This window comes from Dermacentor variabilis, chromosome 2 (genome assembly GCF_050947875.1).
Source record: "Dermacentor variabilis isolate Ectoservices chromosome 2, ASM5094787v1, whole genome shotgun sequence".
Lineage (NCBI taxonomy): Eukaryota > Metazoa > Arthropoda > Arachnida > Ixodida > Ixodidae > Dermacentor > Dermacentor variabilis.
The window spans coordinates 19,746,568-19,772,145 of NC_134569.1; the positions used below are offsets into that span (position 1 = coordinate 19,746,568).

Sequence of the window (25,578 nt, forward strand, 5' to 3'; positions counted from 1 at the left end):
CGCTGCCGTGAAACCGTATCTCAAGGCAAGGTTCTCTGCCATTCAGTTTTGTTATCTCCTAAGGAACACTCTCTTTCCACCCCTGCATGTTAAAGTACCCTGCGCCCTCTTTCATGGTCGCCCATTCTCCTCCTCTTATAGGTTGCCATTTTTCATTAAGTAGTAAGTGAATAGTCCACGTCGTGCTGACAAATGCATAGGTCATTGGTTCCTGCGGCACTGTCACGGTCCGCGCGGACCACTTCACAACATGGCGATAAGCCAAATCACTGCTGGGATTTTCAGCTAGGTTGTGTTTGCTCCATTGCTGTTGCCCATGTGAGGGCTGCTCTGTCTGCACTGTCATCTGCTGTTGTATGAATGCTAGCTGTTAAGTAATTAGATTCATGTCACGCATCACGTGACTACGTTCGTCTGCAATGACATTCAATGTGTGAATTCAGCTTTACAGCATCGCCAAAGAATGGCCCCCATTAAGACACTGGCCGAAGATACGATGTGGATGAGTTGTGCATCCGCGAATGGAGAATGTCTTTGCAAAGATTTGAGCATTATTGTATGCGGTTATTTCTGCAAATTATTTGTGCAGATATTTCTTTTTTCTTTTCGGGTGGTTGAAATTGGAGGAGTGGCTTATACACAGAAAAATACGATAAATGCAAAGGCAAAAAGAAAAGCAAAAACATCATATTATTATTCAGGTGTCAGGTGCATGCTAACTTCTTGTGCAAAGCTTCAGAATCAAACCTGCCCAAGCATTAATATTTGTATCTGCGTGGTTCTGCAACATCAGCTAATGCCCCCAAACTCATCGAGTACTATGGGTGCAAGTGACATCAAGCCTGTACAGAACTGAAGTACATTAGGGGATGGGGATATGAAGTGATACAACAAAGGGACTTGTCTTGATCAGGACAAAGACATGAAGTCTTTCGTTCAACTACTGTTTATCAGGTTTAGAGGTACTATTATGCATACATCTTATGTGCAGATTCGAAGTGAACAATATCATGCAAGATAAATTAATTTGCTCACTTTGGGACATGAAGCTGCTGAGTGCCGCAGCATTGCCAGTTGCATTGCTGGTCGTGCCAGAGTCCCCAGTTTCTGGGACGACGGGGCTCAGTCCCACAGGGGAGCCCTCAGGTGATGGTGCTGAGCCGGGCGATGGTGCCGAGCAAGGTGAATCAATCACAGCGCCATTGTCTGTCAATGGAGCCTCCTCTGTAGCAGGTTCTGAACCTTCAACGATATAGACATTGCAATGTCAAAAGGCGCCATTTAAATTCACGATGAGGTACAGCATGTTGACTGTTCCGAACAAGCAGCGACAGCATACATGAACGCCATTTATTTCTTTGTTTAAAAGTGGAAAGGCCAAATACAGTAGAACTTCGGTGATACGTTCCCGTTAAGTATGTTTTTCCGGCGGCAACGTTCAGAATTGAAAACACAAAAAATGACCCAATAGAGTTACGCATACTTTTTACCAGTTCCTACGTTCCTGGAAAACACAATTTTTTGGCACCAACGTTTCGTATGTCGCCAAATTGCGATTGTATCATATGTTTTCCAGCCGCTAGATCTCGTGTAAACAAGAAAACCCGCGAGGCGCGCGCGATGGAGAACTGCGTATAGCTGCCCACCATGGCAGCTTCACCGCAATACTCGCCCGCCCGTCTCAGGTGAAAATGTTGGCGTGCACACAGTTTCTCATTTTGGTACAGCAAATCTTCTCCAAGGTCGTCGCGCGCAGCATTCACGGCTATCACTGCCAACCTTATTGCGATAAGCATCTTCGCCTATCTGTTTCACAGGGCGTGGTGCCATCGGAAGCGTAGCGCACGCTTTTAATAGGCGATAATCAAAACGTGCTGCTGTTCTCTGCTGCAGACCGCGATCATATACGTTTTCCGGCCGCTAGGTCTCATGTGAACAAGAAAAGGCACGAGACATGCGTGATCGAGAACAGTATATGGCCGCCCATCTCACGTGAGAATGATGGCGCGCACAGTTTCTTATTCTAATACAAGCAAATCTAATGATGAATGCAACTAGTGACGGCGCCAAGAAGCGAAAGCAGTTTTCGCTGCAGGTCAAATTGGACATACTGCAGGAAACCGACGCAGGGGAAAAGCAAATTGACAAGTGCAGACAGCATGGCATTGCCTCATCGACCGTCGTGACCATTTTGAACGTCTGAAATAAGATTGTCAAGCTTCACCGGTAATTGCAACTTGCTCCTAGGAGGAAACAGCTGCGACTGGGAAACTTTCAAAATGTGGACCAAGGCATTCTCACGTAGTTCAAAGATGCCAGACTGCAAAAAGTCACCGTGTCTGGCCCAATGCTCCAAGAAAAAACCCATGAAATTGCCGATGCACTTGAAATAATTGGGTTCGATGCCAGTGTAGGTTGGTTTTTTTCGCTTCCATCAAAGGAACAGAATAACCTGGCAGGTAGTCTCAGGCGAGGAAAAGGCTGCTGACAGAGAAGGCACAGATTTCTGGCACAATGATAATTTTCTAGAAGTAGCTGAATCGTACTCTGAAGACGATATTTTCAACGTGGACAAGACCGCATGTTTTTATTAGCTGACCAGACGATGCAATTCAAAGGGCAGCAGTGCAAAGGAGGGAAGAAGTTGCATCTTCGCGTGACAGTCCTGCACAGCTGCAATGCAACCGACACGAAGAAAATTAAACCGCTCGCCATCGGCAAGTACGCAAAGCTGCATGAAAAACATGATGTCAATACCGCATGACTACCGCGCCAACAAGCGAGCCTGGATGATCGAAGAATCTAATCAGCAACTGCTCTGCTCACATTGTGAATGTTAGCTTGATGTACATTCGCTTGGAGTTTCTGCCGCCAAACAACACGTCCTTGCAGCAACCTCTAGACCAGGGCATTATAAAGAGTATGAAGGCAGAATTTCGTAAGCACCTTGTGCAGCGGTTGATTATCAACCTCCACCTAAAGCAGCCGACTGCAATCAATATTCGTCAGGCAACGGAAATGCTCAGAGGAGCTTGGTGGAACTTGAAGACGTTCATTACATTATTAGTAATTGCTGGTGAAAAGCAGGGCTTGTCATAGTGCCTGTGCAGCTTGAAGATGACCTGGAGGTGACTGAAAACAACCCAGGAGACCTGTGGACTGAGGTTGCGGAACTGCTGCCTGCCGTGTCTTCCTTCGCCGACTAGGTGGAGAACGACAGCGCAGGACTAACGGCGGCAGACCTGACAGCCGAGGAGATTGTTAACTGTGTTCGCGACGTCTCCAGTGATGATGACGACCCGAAGGAAGACGAGTGCGGGTCACCGAACACAGAAGATGAGATCGTGTCAAACATTGATGTTGTAGCACAAATGAGCAAAGTCTGCACTTTCATAGCTCGGTGCAATGACATACCTGATGCGGTGTTGTGCAAAGTGGAAGATGCAGACGCATTCCTAATCAGTTATGCATACTGCACGTGCCAGACGAAAATCACAGATTTCTTCAAATAAAGCAGCTTTGGAGTGAGTGAAACATTTTTATTTGAGAGTATGCTAGTCTGCACATGTCTACTGCCAAGGTATGTCATTTTCATTCCCAGGTTTGACCACTGGCTTTTAAGCACAAGTTTTTCATCACAACAATATTTCAATATAATGAACAATTTTTGGTGGTTCCACGTGATTCGTTATATCGAGATTTGACAGTAACTGCCAATGCGCACAACAGCTGTAATATTGATCACAGGCATGCTTTCACTGCTAATGCTTTTTGAATGTGATCTCATCAGATGTTTTTTTTTATTTACAATACTGTCGGCCATAAGGCTGTCACATGAGTGGTTTTTAAGGCATCCCAAATACATAACTGGGTGTTACAACGATAATTTGGCGAACATACAAGCTAGGTTTTACAGTAGTGAATCACACTGATGAAGTGTAAGTCCGAAAAAACGGGTAAAAGTCATAATTTTAACAGTACTAGTTTAAAAATACAAACTGGTTATTATAACCGTAAATTACATAAACAAAGTGTCAGTCATAGAAAACAGGTAGACTAAGAATTTGTACAGGAGTATAATATGAGTGTCACATGGTGCACTTTTGATTGCAAGAAAGCCCGATCCAGATCGAATTTTTTGGTCGTGATTGGCTCCTTTGTGCAAGCTACGCGAGGGAGCCAATTGCAGTAAAGAATTTCAATCTGGATCGGGCTTGATCACGAACAAAAGTGATCGTGTGACACCAGTATAACACTCCGGCAATTAATTTCAAAATTACATCTATAACATGAAAGTCATGTTACGTTATTGCAGATAAACTGTCATGTATTGCAGATAAACTAATAACTTTAACAGTAATATAACACTTTGTCAATCGCTTTTCTAATTCATGAAAAACACTCGAGTTCATAAAACAGACGACATGTGGTATATAGTACTAGTTGATAAAACAAATTTATAGTATATGTACAAGAATGGAAGAATGGAAGCAAACATAAATATTCAGGTTTGTAGTGACGTCAATATGTATTTTTCGAAGGTTTCAGCAGAGGTGCACTGCATGACCAGCAGAGCCTTCCAGTTTCTCATAGTTCTAGGCAGGAATGAATGTGCATATGCATCAATATGTAGTTGTGGCCCAATGAACATAGAGTCATGCTTTTTCCTGAGAATTTGCTTTTTTTGGAAGCTAAGTAAGCTGCAATGTCGATGTTTTATTCATCTTTACATTGCAAAAGTGATTCAAAAAGCTTTCACAACCACCAATCTTGTCAGACTTAAAGGGACACCAAAGTGAAAAATTATTTCTTCTGCATCAGTAAATTACCGTTCTACAACACCAAAAGCACCACTCTTACAGCGATAAGACGTTTGGTTAGCCAGAAAAAGCGCAAGAAAGAAATACGGGTGGCGACGCCTACTTAAGTCCCCGCACCTGGGGGCTGTGACATCTTCGATGTTGATGGCATCTTCTAAGGCCTACTAACTATATATAGCGGTGCAGATTGACTACATTGTGTTCTACAGAAACCAAATATTAAACATGGCATGTTTCAGGAACCTTTATTCAGCCAACGTGGCCCAAATGCCAAAACATACTTTCAAATCCCTGACGTCATGCTGACGTACCGGCGCTGGGTTTGGGCGCGAAATTCAAATACTGATACTTGGACCTTCATTTTCTCATCTAATAATCAAACTATTTTTTTAAATGGCTGCCTGCAGGGTTCTCAAACAATGCTTCATTAGTCTAAACTGATTTATTGTTTCGCTTTAGTGTCCCTTTAAACAGTTTGGAAATGTACATACAACTGAAACTTGATTTAAAGAAGTGATGACCATGCTCAAATTATTTCGTTAAATTGGGCAGTTTGTAAAATCGAAAGGAATTTTTCGGTCCTTCGAAATCTAAAATTGTAACATATCGACACGCAAAGGCTACCGTGGCATTGTATTTGCCGCTAATCCAGCCATCTGTTGCATAAACAATGAAATAACGAAAGTAACCACTGCCGCACCTACCGAGGCAGTGCTGAGTCGGCTGTTCTGTGCAGGGGCGAAGCGTGCAGCCATGTCAAAATAAAACTAGGAATGTGACCATAGCGTCTAGATGTTTTAATGCGACAGCTTTAGAGTGAACGCTCAAAGAAGAACCCGTCTGTGTCAAAATTAGAAAGAAATCCCCGCTTTCTTTACTAATTTATTTAAGGAAAAACTTCATTAAATCGAGTTTGACCAAATATATTCCGCTAATTTGGGTTGATGATAACACTGAACCCTGTTGGTGCCTGCCAGGGAATATAAATTTTTTCGTTAAATCAGGAACCTCGTAAAATTGGGTTTCATTAGATCGAGTTTTAACTGTAAATAGTGGGGGAAAAAAAAGTGAGATTTGTTCGAACTGACTAGCATTTTGAGCTATCATATATTTTAATATTATCCCATGTTGACCGTGTTATGCCAATGACTGCAGTCACTGCTTCGCACTTTGGGCCAAATTGCAACTTTCTTCGTAGTGGAAAGGTAGCCCCTCTATGCATTGCATCTATACATATGTGATAGACAGACCTGTCTCCTGTATTGCTGGTAACTGCAAGCCATCATCCGAGTTGGTTGGAGAAGGTGCATCTGGAGTAGGTGACGGTACTGGGCTTGGCAGCGTCTTTGTTTTTGCCTCTAGCTTCTTCTTCAGTCCTTTCACTCGGTTGCCAAAGTTCTTGTATGCCTGCATACATGCAATAGATGTAGGCACGGTGTACATACGCTAGATGCTCCAATGATACATGCTCTATTACATGAAACTCTATTACTGCTTTGCAAGCAAGGCTCTTAAAAAGCATTTATTTTTGTAAAGTTCGATAATAAAGCTGCCCAGAATTTAGAAATTTAGTCAGAATGCCTGCTCATTCTTGGCCTGTAATCATTCAATGCCGCACACATGTTGAAATGTATTCTGCCGTATGACATAGCTGTGTAATTAATAAGTGTGATACGCTAAAGCAATAAAACTACGAAGTAATCTACAAGCTGCTCTTGCCGAGCCCCTTGTACTGTGGTTAAACTCTCAAAATTAAGACACAGTCAGCAGATTGCATGATGCAATTATTTTTTTTCTCAGACTCATGGAGGGCTACAGTGTGACAAGACAAGATGCAACATGTCCAAACAGCACACCAATAGATGATAACAGCACTAGCAGTATGACATATACACTCAGCAGCTTATGAGGCATAACATGACACAACAAGGAAAAGGTAAACTTAGCCCCTTTACTTTTGCCAAGACACAACATATTAAAGAAAGAAAACAATATTAACAGATAAAACAGAGTAAACACTGATACCCAGTGCAGGATTTATGAAGTAGTTATGTTTTGAGCATTACGGGGCTTACTTAAAATTGGCAGAGAAATTGCACGCTTCTCTATATTGATTTATTCTCCTGAGAGATGGATACTGCACGATGAGTCTAGCCTGCATGGTGCCATACCATTGTGAGAGTATTTTATAAAGCAGTCATAAGATGGTAATGGAGGAAAGGGAACTGCGGAGTCAAATGTACTTGTTTTTGGTTAAGCTCGTACGGTCAATCCAGGACATATCGAACTCGAACAGGATTGTGAAATAGTTTGATATATTCATCATTCCAAATAGAAAATAGGCCTATCTGAAGCTTAACCGAGAACTGTGCACTTCTCGGACAGCCTCTCAATATCGCGAAAAGCGGTAATTTACTATTTTTATCCGATGCGGCATCAAACACACGAACATTTACTAACTTCTTGCTTTTTGCAGATAACTGCCGCAAGCCACTCATGCTGCGAAATATTCTTTAATTAACTGATTGCAGCACTAATGCTAAAAGCATGCATCATCTGGCTGCGAGACAGCTGTGAGCCTTGAGCACATCAAATTGCTTGCTGTGCACTGTACTAGCATGTGTCCCTGGGAGTACGACTGAAACAACCAGCGCAGATTGTGTGCCCGCGAATTGCACAGCGAGTCTTGCATGCCGCTCCACGATAGTCTTTTCATGTACAGTGGATGTGGCATGTGTTGGTTTTGTTAAATGCAAATTACTATGAAAAAGTTTGTCCAATTGGGCGTTGGGACTGGATTTGTTTAGGCCACTCTAGAAACCATAAAAAGCCATTCGTGGAAGCTCCAAAAGATCAACTTGGCAGTGCAGACATAGCGAGTTCAACATCCTAATGCCCAGACCCACTCAGTGAAAAGATAGAGTGCCATCCATGCTTTCTTTTGGAATGCACGTATAAGACTGAGTGGCCCTTTGTGTTCTCGAAGCAGCATGACGCTTCTCTTTCCGATAACAAACGGTTGTAGGTAGTATGCTTCACTGCACAATGGTGTTTCCAAAAAGATAAGAGTGCCATCCATGCTTTCTTGTGGAATGCACGTATAAGACCGAGTGGCCCTTTGTGTTCTCGAACCAGCATGACGTTTCTCTTTCCGATAACAAATGGCTGCAGGTAGTATGCTTCACTGCACAACGGTGTTTCCGCTATTTGTATGCTTCACGGCACTATACCACTACGTTGTGGTGAAGCTTACTAAGTCATATCCGCCATAACGGAGCACAAATAAGACTTTTGCTGCACGAGCCACCCTTGTTGGGAGACACAGCTTGCTCATTTTTAATGCTGCCTTTCAAATTCAATGTCCTGTTTGACAGAATCTGCCAAAACCATTTTGTGGCATGAATATTTCCGATAAAGACAGAAAATTACCGGCCTGTTAGGAGAAGCCCACTTGCCGAAGCACAGCATGGCGCAACGTTCAATATATCGAATGTAGCAGCGAACAGAAATTCGCTACATGCATAGTACAGTGCTATACTTATACAGTCAAACACTTTTATAACAAATGTTTAGAGCTACCCAAATAATTCATTGCACAGGTCACTTTATTGCAAAGGTCAAGCAATGCAATGCACAACTCAAAATAGAACCAGGACATAATTATTCCTTCATTATACAGGTCATTTCGTTGTAGAGGCATTCATTGTAGAGGCACTCAACTCTACATGGGATTTCCAAAAGGGATGTTACAACAATTCAATATAGGCAATTATTCAATATATCCAAGCTTGATATATCCGGAATCGACTGTACTTCCTGTAAAGCAGACATGAAGGAAAGCAACATGTGCTGCCTGTGTGATTGCAATTGTTTTCCAACGTGTCTGTTTTCCTGTGCATCCTTTAAACAGCAATTACGTTTTACAGAAATGTGGGGTGTCAACATAAAGAGGCACTCTTGAACATGAAATTTAGTGACATGATGCAGTGATCAAAAGCCACGTGGTACGCACAGCTACGGCAAAGTGGTTGGGATAGGACGAAAGCAGCCTCACACTACATATTAATTTTCAGAGGACTACCAAAGTAGATGGATTCAAAGTGCGCATCTACTAGTACAAATCTGTGGCACCTGGGCCTAAGTATATATAAGGTCTTTAGCTAGTGGCATCGTATGACTACAGGTTTACATGACTAGCCCATAGTTTTACATGAAAAGATGAGTTTGCTCAATTGCCAAGTTGTTAGCATGGGGTGTGGCAATGTCAGAAAGTGGTAAAGGTAATGAAAGACATCAGTGCCATAGAATTGTGTGTTTAGATGTCATCTCAAACATATAATACAAGAGGCAATGTTCGGACTGAAAAATAGGAAGAAAAAAAAGCTCAAATATGAACATACTGTGTGACTAAAAAATGCTAACTTCTAGAAGATTCACTCAAGCATCATATGAGAAGCAAGCTTTATGCACCAAAATCTGCAACAAAACTTCATATTGACGCGTGTATTCTATGCAGACGACAACGACGATGGGAGCACTATGTTGGTTGACAAACCTTAAAGATCCTTCCGGACGACTAGCGCGTTGGAGCCTAAGGCTGCAAGAGTTTGACATGACTGTCACATACAAGTCGTGGAAACGACATACGGATGCAGTCTGCTTGTCTCGATCGCCGATAGAGTCACCTGCTCTGCCCGAAGAAGAAGACTTAGCATTTCTTTGTGTTATGGACACATCCGCCATCGCGCAACAACAACAGAATGACCCTGAGTTGCTTGAACTAATCAATTACTTGGAGGGAAGATCTGCGAAACCACCTAGAGTTTTCACAAGAGGACTATTGTCGTTTTGCTTACGGGCCAAGGTACTTTACAAAAAAAAACTTTTCTTCGATCGGGTCCCCTATCTGCTTGTCATTCCTGCAGCTCTTCGTACGGAAGTACTTCAAGCTTGCCACAACGAGGTGACTTCTGGTCACTTAGGCTACACACGAACATTAGCCAGAGTGCAGCAACGGTACTACTGGCCGAGACTTACCACCGCCGTAAAACATCACGTTCGCACTTGTCTCGACTGCCAGAGGCGCAAGTCGCCTCCAACGAAACCAGCCGGCCTCCTACAACCCGTCCAGGTCCCTCGAAGACCATTTGATCAAATCGGAATGGATATTTTGGGCCCACTTCCTACTTCTACTGCAGGCAATCGCTTTGTTATCGTCGCAACCATCTCCCATGTTATGCTGAAACAAAGGCAATCTAGAGCAGCACAGCAGCCGAGGTAGCGCGCTTTTTCACTGAGCATGTGGCGTTGCGACAGGGAGCACCAACCGTCGTAATAACAGACCGAGGAACCACATTTACGGCTGCACTTTTAGATCACGTCTAGCTACTAAGTGGAACGGCCCATCGAAAGTCAACCGCCTACCATCCACAAACCAGTGGGTTAACAGAGCGCCTAAACAAAACCATTGAAGACATGCTATCAATGTACGTGGATGTCGAACATAAAAATTGGGACGACATCCTACAGTATATCACCTTTGCATATAACACGGCGAAACAAGAGATGACGCGCATGACTCCGTTCACCCTTGTTCACGGACGAGAAGTACGAACGATGCTGGATGCGATGCTTCCACATGACTTTGACGACACTGATACGGACGCCGATGTGTTTACACAACGCGCAGAAGAAGCTCGGCAGCTCGCACGCTTGCGGATTTGCCAGCAGCAAGACTACGACGCAGGCCGCTACGATCTTCACCGTAGAATAGTTACCTATGAAGTCGGCGACAGAGTATGGGTTTGGACACCCGTATGGAAACGAGGCCTCTGCGAGAAACTGTTAAGGCGATACTTCGGACCACATCGGGTATTGCGGCGCCTCAGTGATGTCACCTATGAGGTCGTTCCCGATAATCCGAACTGTACGCGGCGCTGCACACACCGTCCTGAACTTGTGCACGTTGTCCGCATGAAGCCATATGTGAGCGAATAACTATGCTAGCGGCCTTTACTTCTGCAACTGACATTTCTTGTCTAGCATCGGGACGATGCTCTCGTAGGGAGGGACAAATGACGCGTGTATTCTATGCAGACGACGATGATGGGAGCACTAACGGACTCCGCCTAGTGGGTCAGAGCTAGATTGGGTGATGATGAAGAAGACGTGTCTCTGCTCGGTTTGTTTTTGAACAGATTGGTCCGGTTGTTCGTGAAGAACGTCTTCCTGTGTTCTGTCCGCGTTGTACTGCGACAATATGTATTATACAAAGGATTTCACTATACTCTCGAAGCTTTCTAAGCACTCTATCATATTCATTATAAACTAGAAATCTTTTATTCTTACTGTGCAGAAGAAACCATGACATATATGCAAAAAATAAATGCATACGACTTCTGCAGAGACTGTCATGCAACTCCTTTCATATCATGCTATCCCATCTCAGATCAGATTGCAGCATGTCGCTTCCCACCACGTGAGTGTTACTGAAGTTAAAGCTGTCTGTGTGCTATTTGGCCACCCCCCCCCCCCCACCAAAAAGAAAGCAAGTGAAAAAACAATTTGTTTACCTCACAGGGAGAATTAAAGTTTGCAATATGAAGGCACACTATAATGGATTGTGAAAATATTTGGTCTTGCAGCGACTTCACACACAGTGAAATACGTAAAAAATTGTAGGCTGCACTCACCGAGGCCACAATTCGCGCCTCTCCATTCTGGCTGTCATAGTACACCTTGGCATCTTCCAGCATGCTAATCAGCTCAGTACGCTCTGACACCTCCTTCTCCAATGCTTTGATGTACTCTTCTAGGCACCGAGTTGCTTCATCAAAGTCTTTCTGGAACTGCTGTCCGTGACTGCGATCTGTCCGCAGCAAAGACAGGTGCCCCACTCAGAGACAAAAGGCGTGACCAAATTTAATAAACAAACAAAAATCATGGAAACAGATTAGTGGCACTGTAGGCAACCAAACTGCACACAAATAAGAACTCTTTCACCAGCAATGGAAAAAGACAAGTGGACAGAAGAAAATGTGACAAACACAAGCAGTTGCTGTCTGCGGTAGTGTTGAGTTGCAGCAAAGTTCCGTGCAATGAGGCAAGTGGCTCACTAACACTGATGTCACCATTTCATCTAATAGTGAAGGTTTCATGGAATGACCAGTCTGGTGTCCACAATATGTTTTTAAGATCATGCACTGCTCCCAGCTGGGAATGTATCCACACATGCAAACAAGGACAGCCAGAAGGCCACTAGGCACTCCCTTCAATGAGTTCGGATGTTCCTGTAGGCCACCATTATTGAAGCAACCTGTATGTACAAACACGAACCAGCCAAATTTGCTGTTTCACTTGTTTCCCACCATCAAGCCGGTACATCTGCTGTGTTCCTTTATAATATCCCCATGGCCTTGCCAACCTTTCCCTATGCTGACATGCATCTGCACCATGCTGCTAGGCGGAGAATGCACTAATTTTAAAACATACCATCCTTTTGCTATCACAGTTTTTCTATCTCAAGAGTTGTTAAAGCTACCCCATAGGCACCATGTTTCAAAACCCGGACATGGTGATTGGTGAGAAATGTTAGGGTCCGATGCTTATCACATCATCCAAAAGCAATAAGGCTATCAGCAGAAGGCCCTTTTTCTTAAGCCATGCAAAACAAGTATATTTAACAGGAAATTGCAAGAGCAGGTAAACAATATTTCTTATTGGCACTCTGCATTTCAAAAAATTTTTTTCAGGCAGTTGGATATCATCATCATCATCATCATCAGCCTGGTTACGCCCACTGCAGGGCAAAGGCCTCTCCCATACTTCTCCAACAACCCCGGTCATGTACTAATTGTGGCCATGCCATCCCTGCAAACTTCTTAATCTCATCCGCCCACCTAACTTTCTGCCGCCCTCTGCTACGCTTCCCTTCCCTTGGTATCCAGTCCGTAACCCTTAATGACCATCGGTTATCTTCCCTCCTTATTACATGTCCTGCCCATGCCCATTTCTTTTTCTTGATTTCAACTAAGATGTCATTAACTCGCGTTTGTTCCCTCACCCAATCTGCTCTTTTCTTATCCCTTAATGTTACGCCTATCGTTCTTCTTTCCATAGCTCGTTGTGTCGTCCTCAATTTGAGTAGAATCCTTTTCGTAAGCCCCCAGGTTTCTGCCCCGTAGGTGAGTACTGGTAAGACACAGCTATTATATACTTTTCTCTTGAGGGATAACGGCAACCTGCTGTTCATGATTTGGGAATGCCTGCCAAACGCACTCCAGCCCATTCTTATTCTTCTGATTATTTCCGTCTCATGATCCGGATCCGCCGACACTACCTGCCCTAAGTAGATGTATTCCCTTACGACTTCCAGTGCCTCGCTGCCTGTTGTAAATTGCTGTTCTCTCCCGAGACTGTTAAGCATTACTTTAGTTGGATAAGTTATCATTAAAGGCAACCTTCATTTTGCCACTCATTGCTGGCATATCAGACAATTTACTCTGCTAGATTGCTACCTGCAGCAAACTTGTATTTGTGTAGTTGAGAGGTGGAGCTGGCGTGATTGAGAAACTCTCCCTGCCGTATGTCATTGCCGTGTATGTTTCTGCAGGGCACCCATAATGTACTCAACTCTTAAACACCCACTCTCTCCTGGTGGTCAGTGCTGCGTCAGCCTTCCATGCTTCATGGGTGAATTTGTGCAGAGAATTTTCTCGGTGCAGGTTTTTGCTGAATATATTCAAGGGTTTTAAGGGTTTCTGAGGCCCTAACAAAGCATTTTTGTGGATGAAAGACGTTTATCACAGCTTGAAAATAGACACTTGCACTCAATTTTAACAATGAGGAAACTCCCTTTCAGTGCACGCAAATAAGTATACATAAAAATGGCATAGCGGGAAAACCACTGCCAGCTGGCATGGACCTGCTAACAAGGTTGAATTAGCTTTATTTTCGGATTGCGGCAAACTCTGGGGCTGGATGTCCAAACAATACTTGCTAAGCTGCATAGAAAATGACATTTCAGTATATATTTTAAGGCATTTCATAAAATATGATCATTTTCAAGGCCTAGAAAATGGTGTTTTGATATTCAAGTTTTCTCAAAGAGAACTACAGAACCCTGCCTGCAACCCCTTCTGCCCGTCATATATTTGCTTTCTGCAGAACCTTCTTCGCATATCTGTAAACAAAATACAGAACTTTTCTTCAAGTCTAGAGGAAAGGGGAGAAAGCACCATACACTTTTGTGGCCATGGGCTTCTGCTACATTCTTGACTTCTTTAAAAGGGCCTGAAAACACTTTTTATCAAAGTCGAGAAATGCATTTGAAGTTAAAGAAGACAATTTCAGGAATACTTTGCAGCAGAAAGTACTTGAACTTATTCAGAAGAAGCAGAATTATTGGCAATCAAAGATCACCTTCGATCCCCTTCGCAGTGCTCCTGCTCCTTCAATGCCTTGCACTGCGAAGGCTTTGCACAGCGGAGTGGGGGCCCAAAACGCTCCTCCTATTAAACGTCCCCGTGGTGTCAAGTTCAAATTTAATTTTGGATCTTCACGTAGATGCCACTATTTGCAATTCTGGCGCCTACGACACGCCAAGTGTGTTTGTCCTCAGTGAACCGCAGTGTTCTTTTTCAGTGAGTGGGCTTGTTGTGGCACCCTGCGGCAGTTGCGGTATCTACGCTGCGCAGCAGACTGCAGCTACATGCAACTGTAGTGTGTATGCACAGTGTTTGCTTTGCACACAACAGGGCTGGAGTGGCCCTTGCACAGGCCACTGTGGGCCCTGCATATAACATATGTAAGTCGCTGACAGCTTTGAAGCGGGCGAGAAGGCCTTGTTTGAAAAGAGAGTGTTTGAGAAATATCTGACTTTGCACTCCGCTTGCGAGCTCCATGCACAACTGCAAAATTTAGCTGAGATATTAACAGCAGTGTATGCTATCTGCACACTGCATTTTTTCACCAAGCCCAAGGCATGGTTCAGGACCCCTTTAAGCAGACATCAGTAATGGGTTCCTGTTAAAAATTTGACGTGCATTATTTTCGCATCTCAATTTGTTGGTCTTCCATTACAAGTCATTCCGAGGTCAAGTGCAGTTATAGCAAATGCTGTCTTTATAAAATGCACTTTGCATCAAAAGCAGCTTGCATAGTTGAGTTACCTTAAACTTTTTTTCAGTCGCTTCCTGGAAAGCAATTTATGGGCAATTGCATCTATCATGCATAGCTGCTATATGATCAGAAATACTCTCAAAAGCTGAGCTAGCGTAAAGAGATGAATCATGTCCATGAACAATAATAAAAATAGAATTACCGTAATTACAGCCTAGTTCTTTTACGGACTATGCTACTCTAAAAATTTTTTTTTGCATTATTATTTGCACTACATGTTTAAAAATTAAGCCAGCTCTTCAAGCACATTTTGAATATATCATTAGTTACTGTCTAACTGCTACATTTCTTGCTACATGTCCTACCCAATGGCAAAATATAGTGATCTTTGTGGGCACTTTCTCATACATTAAATTCTCACAAAAAGCATCGTGCCATAGCTTAATTAGCTCTTTGTAGACTGCAAAGTGCCAATACCTATCCAAACAGCACGTACAATTAGTGCAACTATGCAAAAAGAAAGAAAGAAAAAAAAAAGGAACGAAAGAAAAACTAAGTTTTTTTCACAATCCCCTGGCAATAACCTTGTGAGCTTATAATTGCCCTATACTAACGAAATGTGGCATATATACTATTCAGAATATGTAGAATGCTGATTTCTACATGAAATTTCAATATACCTCAGCAGTAGTTGCAAAAGTACAAGGTTATATTTCATGGGATTGCGAAAAAACTTTGTTAATGTGTCCTAACGTTTTGTGCATAGTTGCAGTAATTGTACATGCTATTTTGATAGATACTGGCACTCTGTGGTCTACAATGAGCTAGACAAGCTACAGCATGATGCTTTCTGTGAAAATTTTATACACAGAAAAGTGCCCGCAAAGACTATATTTTGCTGTTGAGTAGGACATAACTGAAAAAATATAGCAGCTGCGCAAGAACTCGACATATTTGAAATCTCCATAAATATCTCTATAAATGGCAATATTTTCAAATCTAGTGCAAATAATAAAAGAAAGAGTTGTTTCGAGGAGCATCTCTCCTAAACATCAGTTAGTTTTTGCTGAAAGCCCCACTATATAGTGAACTTTGACAGCACAATCATTCCTTTCATTCGTATTATCTGCCATACAATTTTCAAGTCATCTTGACAGTATAGGCTGAGCGCCACTGAAGTCAACGGTGAAAGGAACAAAAAAGAATACAAATAAAACCATCACTCCCCATCATGAGCTAAAAAAAAAAGAAAAGGAATTGTGGCTTTATTTCAGCCTTGTTGCCTTTCCCAACATACCAAGTTGCCTATCTCAATTTACTTACAGATGTGCACCACAGAAGCTGCAGTTGTAGCACCAAATATACAGTCGCTTTATTCAAAAAAGAATAACTAGACAGTTCTCAAACACCAGCAGTAGCATTAGTGTAAATCGTCAATTAGACCCCCCCCCCCCATAGTTAAGACACTATATTTGTTATTTGTTATTTATCAAAGGAGGGTAGGCACCAAATTTAGAGACTAAATTGACTATACCATAAGCTTTGCATGCTAATGCAAACACTTTCATGAAATATGACTGACAGCAGACGGCTAAAAGGTAATTTATTTCCATTTTAAGGCTTATAAATAATATGCGACTCCCTTCTGTGGACTCGTTGCAATAGCCATCATGGAAACGTCATTGTTGATAGCAAAATAATGTGACGTTCAAGATGCTGGCGATGTATTTTCAAAGCCTTTGCCAAAACACGGCCAGGAGACGCAAGTGCATGTCTCCCACCTAGCTCTGGTGTCAATGACCTTGGGTGCACATGTGAAATTGAGCAGATGACAAGTGAGTTCATAGTCGTCAGTGCTTTAGTGGCTTGTGAACTCTGTCAGGTCAGGTACTCATGATTCATGCCACTCAAAGGTTATCCACTCCAACTGGCAGAAATTTTAAAATCCAGAACTGTATAATGGAAATCATTTTATATTAAATTACTGGTGCGTGATCATGCATATGCTGGCTGCTATTGTGGTCCTCTAGATGCTGTGTATTACCCAAGAATAAAAAATCATAACTTCAGCGTTTGGTGTCTGTGCTCTTTTAAATGGCACACTAAACTGGAGTAAGAACTTATTTCCAGTAAATACCTTTAAACTTCCTCAGAACTTCTGAGCTGGAAACATCCATATTGCGACTGGTCAGGTTTGTCAACTTAGTAGATGTCTCAATCTCGATCTTTTTTATTTTCTTGATCTTCTCAATGGCTTTTTCTGGCTGAAAACACAAGTGTGCAGCTAAATGTGAGTTTCAATAAATGTGAGGCTTAATGGATATGCACAGCAAGAAGCAGCTTCTGTCACAACTACAATACAAGCACAGTGCCATAAAATGCTGACCACAAATCAATCGACAAGATCAACAGTGGTCGAATAGGGTCCTCATTGTCCTCATCAAGGCAACAAATGTTTTCATTGGCAGCATTTAGATAAATCACTCTCCCCCTACACACACTACTGGGGGAGGAGAATAAGTGGATGCATATATTAGGGTGAAATAAGTCGAAATGCTCAAAAGGGAGAGTTCTGACAGCAAGAAAATGGGGAGGGGGGGGTTATATTTTTTGTCTTTTTCCTCCCTGCTTCCCCCTGATTCTTCATTAAACTTAAAACTTTAGAATTTTAGAAACATTTAGAATTCCCTCACCCAATAAATGTACCTGCTTATTCTCCTCCCCCATTGGAAGTGAGAGAGTGAGCTATACATACAACTCTTCTGGTTGAAATGTTGGCTACAGAGACACCTTCTGTTTTGCCACTGTTAATAATTTCAATCTTCTGTTTGGAAAGAAACAACCAGAGAGACAAAAATATACACTGGCAGCTTCCCAACAAAGTGACTACAAATCTTGTGAAGATATGCATGCCTGTAAGAGGTTTCTTTTTAAGACATCGCAACAGCTGAACTTCTGTATTTCTACATGCATTTATGTAGATAGTCTATAGATTATGGTTATAGATTATCTATAGTCTATAGATAGATAGATTATGTAGATTTATGTAGATGCTCTTGCCCCACTACAAGTAGTGAGACGTGTCCGCGTCGGCTCCCGCTTTATAGGCAGTTTTGACCAGATTTTTCTCTCTTTGGTGCCTAATTCTGTGCTAAGCGGATCCGCGAAGTTACACGCTACACCGGGATATAGGACCTTTTCAGTGAGTGGACTGTACTTGATTTTACGGCCTTTCTCGTCTAGACTACGCCGCTGGAGGTCTTAACCCTTATCGCCGAACCCGCCGTGCTCGTGGGCCGCGCCGGCTTCCTGGCCGCCTGACGCTTTTGTCATGATGGAATACGCTGTGGAAGGTGAAGATATTGCTCCGAAAGATGTTTCGGAGGATGCTGGCTGGAAAATTAACACCCAGAGGAATTCTACGATCAAGTCAAGGCCATCATACGGCGGCAACGCTGTTAGCCCTAACGCCAGGCCGGGACCCAAGAACGGCGAAGTGAGTCCAAACTCGCCTGCTAGCGTCAAGAAGGGTATCATCCTTCGCGGTAAAATGCCTCCGCTGCCGAAAAATGATATCAGGATTATCGTCAGTATTAAGGGAGGTCTGAATATTGCTAAAATTGGTGCGGCCGCGGTGGCTGATGCAATCACGGCTGCTGCTTGCATAGACGAGGTAAAGCGAGAAGCGGACATGATCTGCTCCAATTATCGGCAGAATGTTGTGGTGGTTAGCACGCCGGAAGAAGAAAATGCTGCGAAGTACGTGAGAATCAAGGATTTATGCATTGCTGGGCACATGCATGAAGCTGTGGCATATCGTGCGGCGCCGCATGAAACGTGCAAGGAAATCATAAGAAATGTTCCTCTCAGCAAGGGACCCGAAGCACTCAGTCGCAAGATTGTCAACCCGCGTAATCCCCTGGCCCTGGTGGCAAAACGCATCAAGGAGTCGGGTACGGTCATCATCGCCTTCGATGGATACAAGGTGCCCAACTACGTTCGTTATGGTAACTTGCTGGTTAGGTGCACGCTTTACCGCAAGCAGATTGATGTTTGTTATGCTTGTGAAAAGCTGGGGCATCGCGCTGACATCTGCCCCTCGCTGGAAGAAGTGGTTTGCAGGGGCTGTGATTCAACCAGTCCCGTTGAGGCCCACTGGTGTACGCCCAAGTGTGAACTGTGTGGGGGAGAGCATATCACGGCTGCCAAGGAGTGCCAGCAGCGGTTCCGTACCCCATATGTGGTCCGGCGCCGTCGTATTGAGTCGGCTATTGAGGACATCAAGGCGGAGGATAAAGAGAAGGGAGGCTTCAGGCACGACAAAAGCCAGTTCCCGACATTGGGGAAGACGCTGGAGACTGGGCAAGGACAAGATCGTGGGCATCGACGTTCAAGATCAAGATCAAGGAGACCAGGTAGAGCATCTCGCAGCCGCTCCGGTGGCTGGTCTGGGAGCACATCGGCGTCTAAGGTGCGCTTCAGACTGAACGGACAGTTGGGAACTGAGACTGCACGTGGCCCCAACGGGACTGCGGGACAGGGTGTATGCAAGAGTGGTGTGTTGCAGGGTCTACAAGGCAAGGGCCCCAGTGGAGCGGCCAGCGGTACTACCTGGGCGGAGCACACAAGTGCTCGAACGGAGATGCCTAGTTTGGTAAGGCCAGAGCAAAGCAAGAATGAGGCAAGATTCAAGAGGCTAGAATAGGAAAACGCAGAGTTGAGAGAAATGGTGAGGCTGCTTAGGGCAGAAATCTCGGCCCTTAAGGGTGTGGCAGGACCTTCACCGGCCGAGAGGGCAATGCCTGAGCCCATAGAGAGCACGAATTTTGCTGATGTAGGTGAGGCTAGTGGGTCACGCCCCTCAAAGAGGAAGGCGATGACTCATGAGGCGGAGCCTGCGTCGAGGAAGCTGAGATCTGAGGTGAAGGAGATGCTGTCGAGTGTTGTAGATAGTGTTAAGCAGGTCAACGATGGTCTGGTGCAGCTGAATACTCGTCTCACAGAGTCGCTCGGCTCAATTGATGGGAGGTTCAAGGAACTGCAATGTAGAATAGAGATGTTCGAAAACAAATCCAGTCTGAGTGCCTCTCCCCTTCTTAGGTCCGGATCTCAGTTGGCTGGTTCCTCGACAGGGAAGTCTCAGGTTCAGCAAGATGGCTCGCAGCAACTGTTTCATCATGGCGCGACAAAATGAGGCTTTTTGTGTGTGGCAATGGAACTGTAGGGGGTATGCTCATAAACGGGCGCCTCTACAGCAGTATATTCGCGCGTGTAAGGGTAGGCCACAGGCTATTCTACTGCAGGAGACAATGACAGAAGAAGTTTCTCTGATGGGCTACCGAACTGTCTTCGGTGGATCCAAAGCTCGGGGGACCTGCATTCTGTTGGATAGCAAACGGACGAATGTGGTCCATCATCTTAAGATACCTTTAAGTTCCCTGGAATATGTCATGATTGAGGCGATTCCTAACCGGGTGAACAAGAAAAGCGTGTTTATTCTGAACGTATATGGTTCCCTGAGGGACAGGGTGCAGAGATTCAAGCTGCTTCTGCAGAAGGCTTCTAAGCTTGCCGGGGACCATCCGCTGATCGTGGCTGGGGATTCTAGTGCTCTGGATCCCGTGTGGGGTTACAAGCATGACACAGTTAAAGGGACCTTTGGCAGAACGCTGCGGAGTTTGACCTTACGCTGGTCACTGACCCTGCCTTTCCGACACGTATAGGGACGTCGACGTGTAGGGATACTACCCCTGACCTCTGCTTTGTAAAGAACGCGGCCAAGCCTAGTTGGTGCAATCTTGCCGAAGACCTAGGTAGTGATCATTATATCAACCAAGTCGTTTTTGAGGTTGAGGGTAGGTGCCCTAGGGCGTTAACGTTTATAGACTGGGATAAGTTTCGGGTGATCCGGAAGGAGAGAGGAGAAAGGGGGAAGGAATTCGAAGGCCTGTACCGGCCATCCCTGGAGGATTGGGTCACCCAGGTGAGGGAGGATGTAAAGGAGGCTACGAAGGAGATCACTACGGATTTGGAGGTGGATAGTGTTGATAGCAGGCTGGCCCATCTGACTGAAGCCAAGCTGTCTATGCTGGCTAGGTGGCAGGGGCAGCGGCTTAATCGCAGGCTGCATAAAAAGATTTCTGAGCTGAATAAGCTGATTCAGGAGCACTGTAAGCTTTTGTCTAGGCAACAGTGGGATGAGGTATGCAACTCGGTGGATGAGCAGGTGCGCAACGGGAGGTCGTGGGGCTTGCTTAAGCATTTGCTGAACGACTCCAATACAAGGGTTAGTCAGGGGCACGTCCTTGCTAGAGCTGTACACGAAGCAGTGGGATCTGCCTCGGAGGAAGTGCTGGTTGAAAAGCTGGCCAACAAATACCTTCCTGTTGCAGACCCGAATGCTTTTCTGACGGAGAAGGCCTACACGGCAGAGGACAACTTTTCCCTAGATGAGGACTTTCCTGTGGAAGAGGTACGCACGGTTTTGCATAACCTTAAGAGCAAGTCGGCTCCCGGACCGGACGGGATTTCGAACAAGCTTTTGAAGAATCTGGACGATAGGTCAATCAAGTACCTTACCGGGGAGGTTAACGCTATATGGAGAGACGGACGATGTGGTTCCGGAGCAGTGGAAGACAGCTCTCACGGTGCTGATTCCCAAGGCTGGCAAAGTCCCAAGCATTGATAACTTAAGGCCTATTTCGCTCACTTCGTGTGTGGGCAAGGTAGCCAAGCACACGGTGCTTAATCGGCTTACAAGGTACCTTGAGGAGACCCAGGTCTACCCCAACACTATGATTGGTTATCGGGCCGGCCTGTCGACTCAAGACGCAATGAAGCTCATCAAGCATCAGGTCTTTGATGGAGATGGAAGGGACGTTAAGGCCATCCTAGGGCTGGACCTGGAGAAGGCTTTTGACAACATTCGGCACTCTTATATTCTTAAGTCCATTTCGGATCTTGGCCTCGGCGCGCGCTTTCATGACTATGTCAGGTCCTTCCTGTCAGGCAGGAAGGCTACCTTGAAGGTTGCGGAGCTGGAGTCAAAGACGTTAAATCTTGGAGACAGGGGCACTCCTCAAGGGGCTGTCATCTCGCCCCCATTGTTCAATCTGGCCAAGGTCGGATTGACCAAGAAGCTCTTGGAGATTGAGGGGATTAGGCACACCATGTATGCAGATGACGTGACCACATGGTGTCCCGGTGGTAGTGAGGGCTATATCAAAAGTGTTCTGCAGGAGGCAGTAGATGTTATTGAAAATTATTTGGACCCGGCGGGGTTAAGGTGCTCCCCCTCCAAGTCGGAGCTGTTGCTGTACAGTCCCACTAGAAGGGGACCCAAGCCAAGGGGATGGATCCCCGTGGACCAGCTGAGCATTCAGCTTCGTACAAGAAATGGCGATCTCATACCTAGGGTTGATAAGATCAGGGTTCTGGGGATGATTATTGAGTTGAACGGCGCCAACACGCTGACGATCCAGAAGATCATTGCCAATACAGAAAATGCGATACGCCTAGTGAAGAGGGTGGCCAACAGGCAGACGGGGTTCAAGGAGGATAATCTGATTAGACTTATGCATGCATTTTTATTGTGTGACTTTACTTATGTGGCCGTCATGCACAAGTGGAAACCATCAGAGAAGGAGAAGCTTGACACGCAGATTAGGAAGATCACGAAGAAAGTGTTGGGAGTGCCAATGTGCACCAGCACCGACCGACTTCTCCAGCTGGGAATTCATAATACCTTAGATGAGATAGCTGAGGCTCAGGAGAGGACGCAGATGGTGCGTCTCTCTACGACTAGCACAGGTCGGCAGATTCTCAGAGAGTTAGGTGTTCCTCAGTAGAAGATTTTGCAGCTTCATGTCAGTATTCCCTTGAAGGTCCGTAATTGGTATCACGTCAAGCCTGTTCCTAGGGACATGCATCCGGAGCACGGAGTAAGACATATAGGAGGTGAAACTCCCGTCAGCGCGGGCGACCAGATAAAGTCACAATTGTTGCATGCGCCGACGCTACCGTATACAGTGGCGGCACCATGCGGCGCATCGTAGAAGCCGCAGCGGGGGGAAAAAAAAAAAAAAAAAAAAGCAGCGCCCGGCAGGCGGCTCGGCGGCTCGGCGGCTCCGGCAGCTCCGGCCACTCCGTGGTAGAAGTCAGGCGCGTGCGGCCGAACGGGAGCAACACGCTCAACCGGTTGCCCTGGCAACCGAAACGGCTGTAACTTCTTCCCATGCCGCCAGGTGCCGCCAGCATGAAAACATATCCGCGGGCTTGTGACCTTTACTGGTCACCGCAAACAGCGGAGTTTCCACTCCTAAATATTTCTTGCTCCGTGATCCAGAGTGAAATGTTGGTAGAAGAAAGGCCAGGGGAGCTTGCCTGCTGAGACTCATTCGTGATGAGAATCAGAAGGTTGGCTTTGTCGATGCTTCTTTTAACGAGGAGAGAAAGGTGTTTACCATAGTTGTCGTGGACAATGAGGGCAGTGTCGTTAACGCTGCTATCGTTCGAACTGATAAGCCAGAGGTCGCGGAGCAAGCGGCTATTGCGCTCGCCCTGGTTGACAGGCGCAGGCCTTTTGCATATAGCGATTCAAAGTCGGCTGTTAGGGCCTTTGAGAAGGGCTCGGTGGCTAAGGTTGCTTTTAAAATTATGCAGACATGTGAGATCTCTCAACACTACTTATGTTGGTTCCCTGCTCACCTTGGTATGATCGAGGGAGCCCCTCCGAATCTCAATGAGTCCGCTCATGAGGCAGCGCGAGATCTTACCCTCCGCTCTGCCCCGCGCAACGGCGTGGCGGTACTCCCCGAAAACAGATACTTCCCATCCAAATACAATGAAATCACGAAGTATTACCTTCTTAATCGCAGGGTTTACAGTTTGCCGCATCCTAAACTAAACAGGGCTCAGGCACTTACATTTCGCTTACTACAGACTGGTACTTATCCTTGCCCACGGAGACTGAACATGTTTTATCCGGAGACGTATACAGAGCCTTATTGCCAAGATTGTGGTACTTTAGCCACGCTCGAACACATGCTCTGGTCTTGCGAAAGAATTGAAGAGTCGGCGATCAAGGATGTGTCCAGGTGGGAGGCTGCACTTCGCAGCCCTGACCTGGATGAACAATTCTGGGCTGTCCAGCAGGCTCACAACGTGGCCGTGAGGCTTGGCCTTCCGGTCCCGACGTGGGAGCGGCCCGCTTAGTAGTTAATTATCACTACTTGCAGGACCAAATAAAGTTTTCCTTCCTTCCTTCCTTGTGTAGATAGTGCTCCTCAAGCAGTGAGATTATCCAGAAGGGCCCCAATAGCCACTCTAGAGGTGTGCCACTGACAAGACCGACTATTAAACCAGCAAGGAAGTGTTCTGACCGAGCGTTCACAATAACCTCTTGTGTGAAGCTGCCCCCTCAATTCAAACAAAGAGTGCAGATGTTCAACCAAACTAAGGGCTTCAAGCTTCAACAGAGTATGATGTAAGAACACTCATTTCAGTCATGCAGCATCACTATTCTTGTTCATTGTGAACTTAAGTGACATACTATATGTTAAAAGTGCGTGCCTAAAGTGCCCTTGCAGAGCAAGACATGCATCTTTAGATGTTATGTCCTAAAGCATGCCAAAGTTACCCCAGTATTTAAAAAGGGAGGTAGTTCCATTATTTACGAGCTACCAACCCATCTGTGTGCTGCCATTCTTCAGTAAAATAATCGAGAAGCTAACTGAGAAATGCCTAACAAATTATCTCAACAAATTTAATATTCTTACGCATTATCAGTTCGGTTTTCGATCGGGATATTCTACAGATCTCGCTCTAATATTTCTCACAGATTATCTAAAGAAAGATATTGATGATGGTAGCTATGCCGGCTCTATATTTGCTGACCTAACTAAAGCATTTGACACTATAAATCACCAGATACTCTTTCTAAAACTAGAAGTAATGGGAATATCTGGTCCTGCCTTGCTACTAATCCGTAGTTACCTCCATAATAGAAACCAGGTGGTCAATGTTTCCGGGACTTACTCAAAGCAAATGACTAATATAGGGGTACTGCAAGGGTCCATTTTAGGCCCACTTTTGTTTTTAATTTATATTAACGATCTACCTAATTTCATCACACACTGTAATTGTTTGCTGTATGGTGACGATACTACAATATTTAACTCGGATAAAAGCATGAACTGCCTAGTAGATAAACTTAATGCGGACCTTCTCAACATATTACATTGGTGTAAATTAAGCAGATTACAATTTAATCCAGCTAAAACTAAGTTCATTGTCTTTACTTCACATCAATGGTCATTAGTTCCTGTTCCTTCCATTTGCATGCCACAGTACTCGATCCATGCTAGTGATGACTGCATGTATTTGGGCGTCAGACTAGATAAAATTTCATCACCACATTCCAAACGTAAAAAAATAGATGTCCTATGGTATACGCATCCTCATTCGAGCTTGTCCCTTTTTCTTGCATTCTATTCTGCTATCATTGTATTATGCATTCATTCTTTCACATATTAACTACTGTATAATTACATGGGGTAATACATACAGTACTCATCTTGCGCCACCACAAACCGTCCAGAATAGAGCAATCAAAATAATAATTTTTAGCTCATACTACACC

The 25,578-nt window shown here is 44.7% G+C and overlaps 1 protein-coding gene across 2 annotated transcripts in view; it reads right to left on the reverse strand.

Moving 5' to 3' along the window:
- The window catches only part of LOC142571468 (uncharacterized), a 114,074-nt gene that overhangs the window by 26,871 nt on the left and 61,625 nt on the right, over positions 1-25,578 (reverse strand). The window contains exons 6-9 of one of the 2 annotated variants that reach the window (XM_075679833.1): positions 17,077-17,203; positions 11,513-11,715; positions 6,071-6,227; positions 1,036-1,242 (exon numbers count right to left, since the gene is read on the reverse strand). In XM_075679833.1, the coding sequence (XP_075535948.1) occupies positions 1,036-1,242; positions 6,071-6,227; positions 11,513-11,715; positions 17,077-17,203 (694 nt within the window). The remainder of the gene's footprint in view (positions 1-1,035; positions 1,243-6,070; positions 6,228-11,512; positions 11,716-17,076; positions 17,204-25,578) is intronic. The other variant, XM_075679834.1, reaches the window with a different exon arrangement.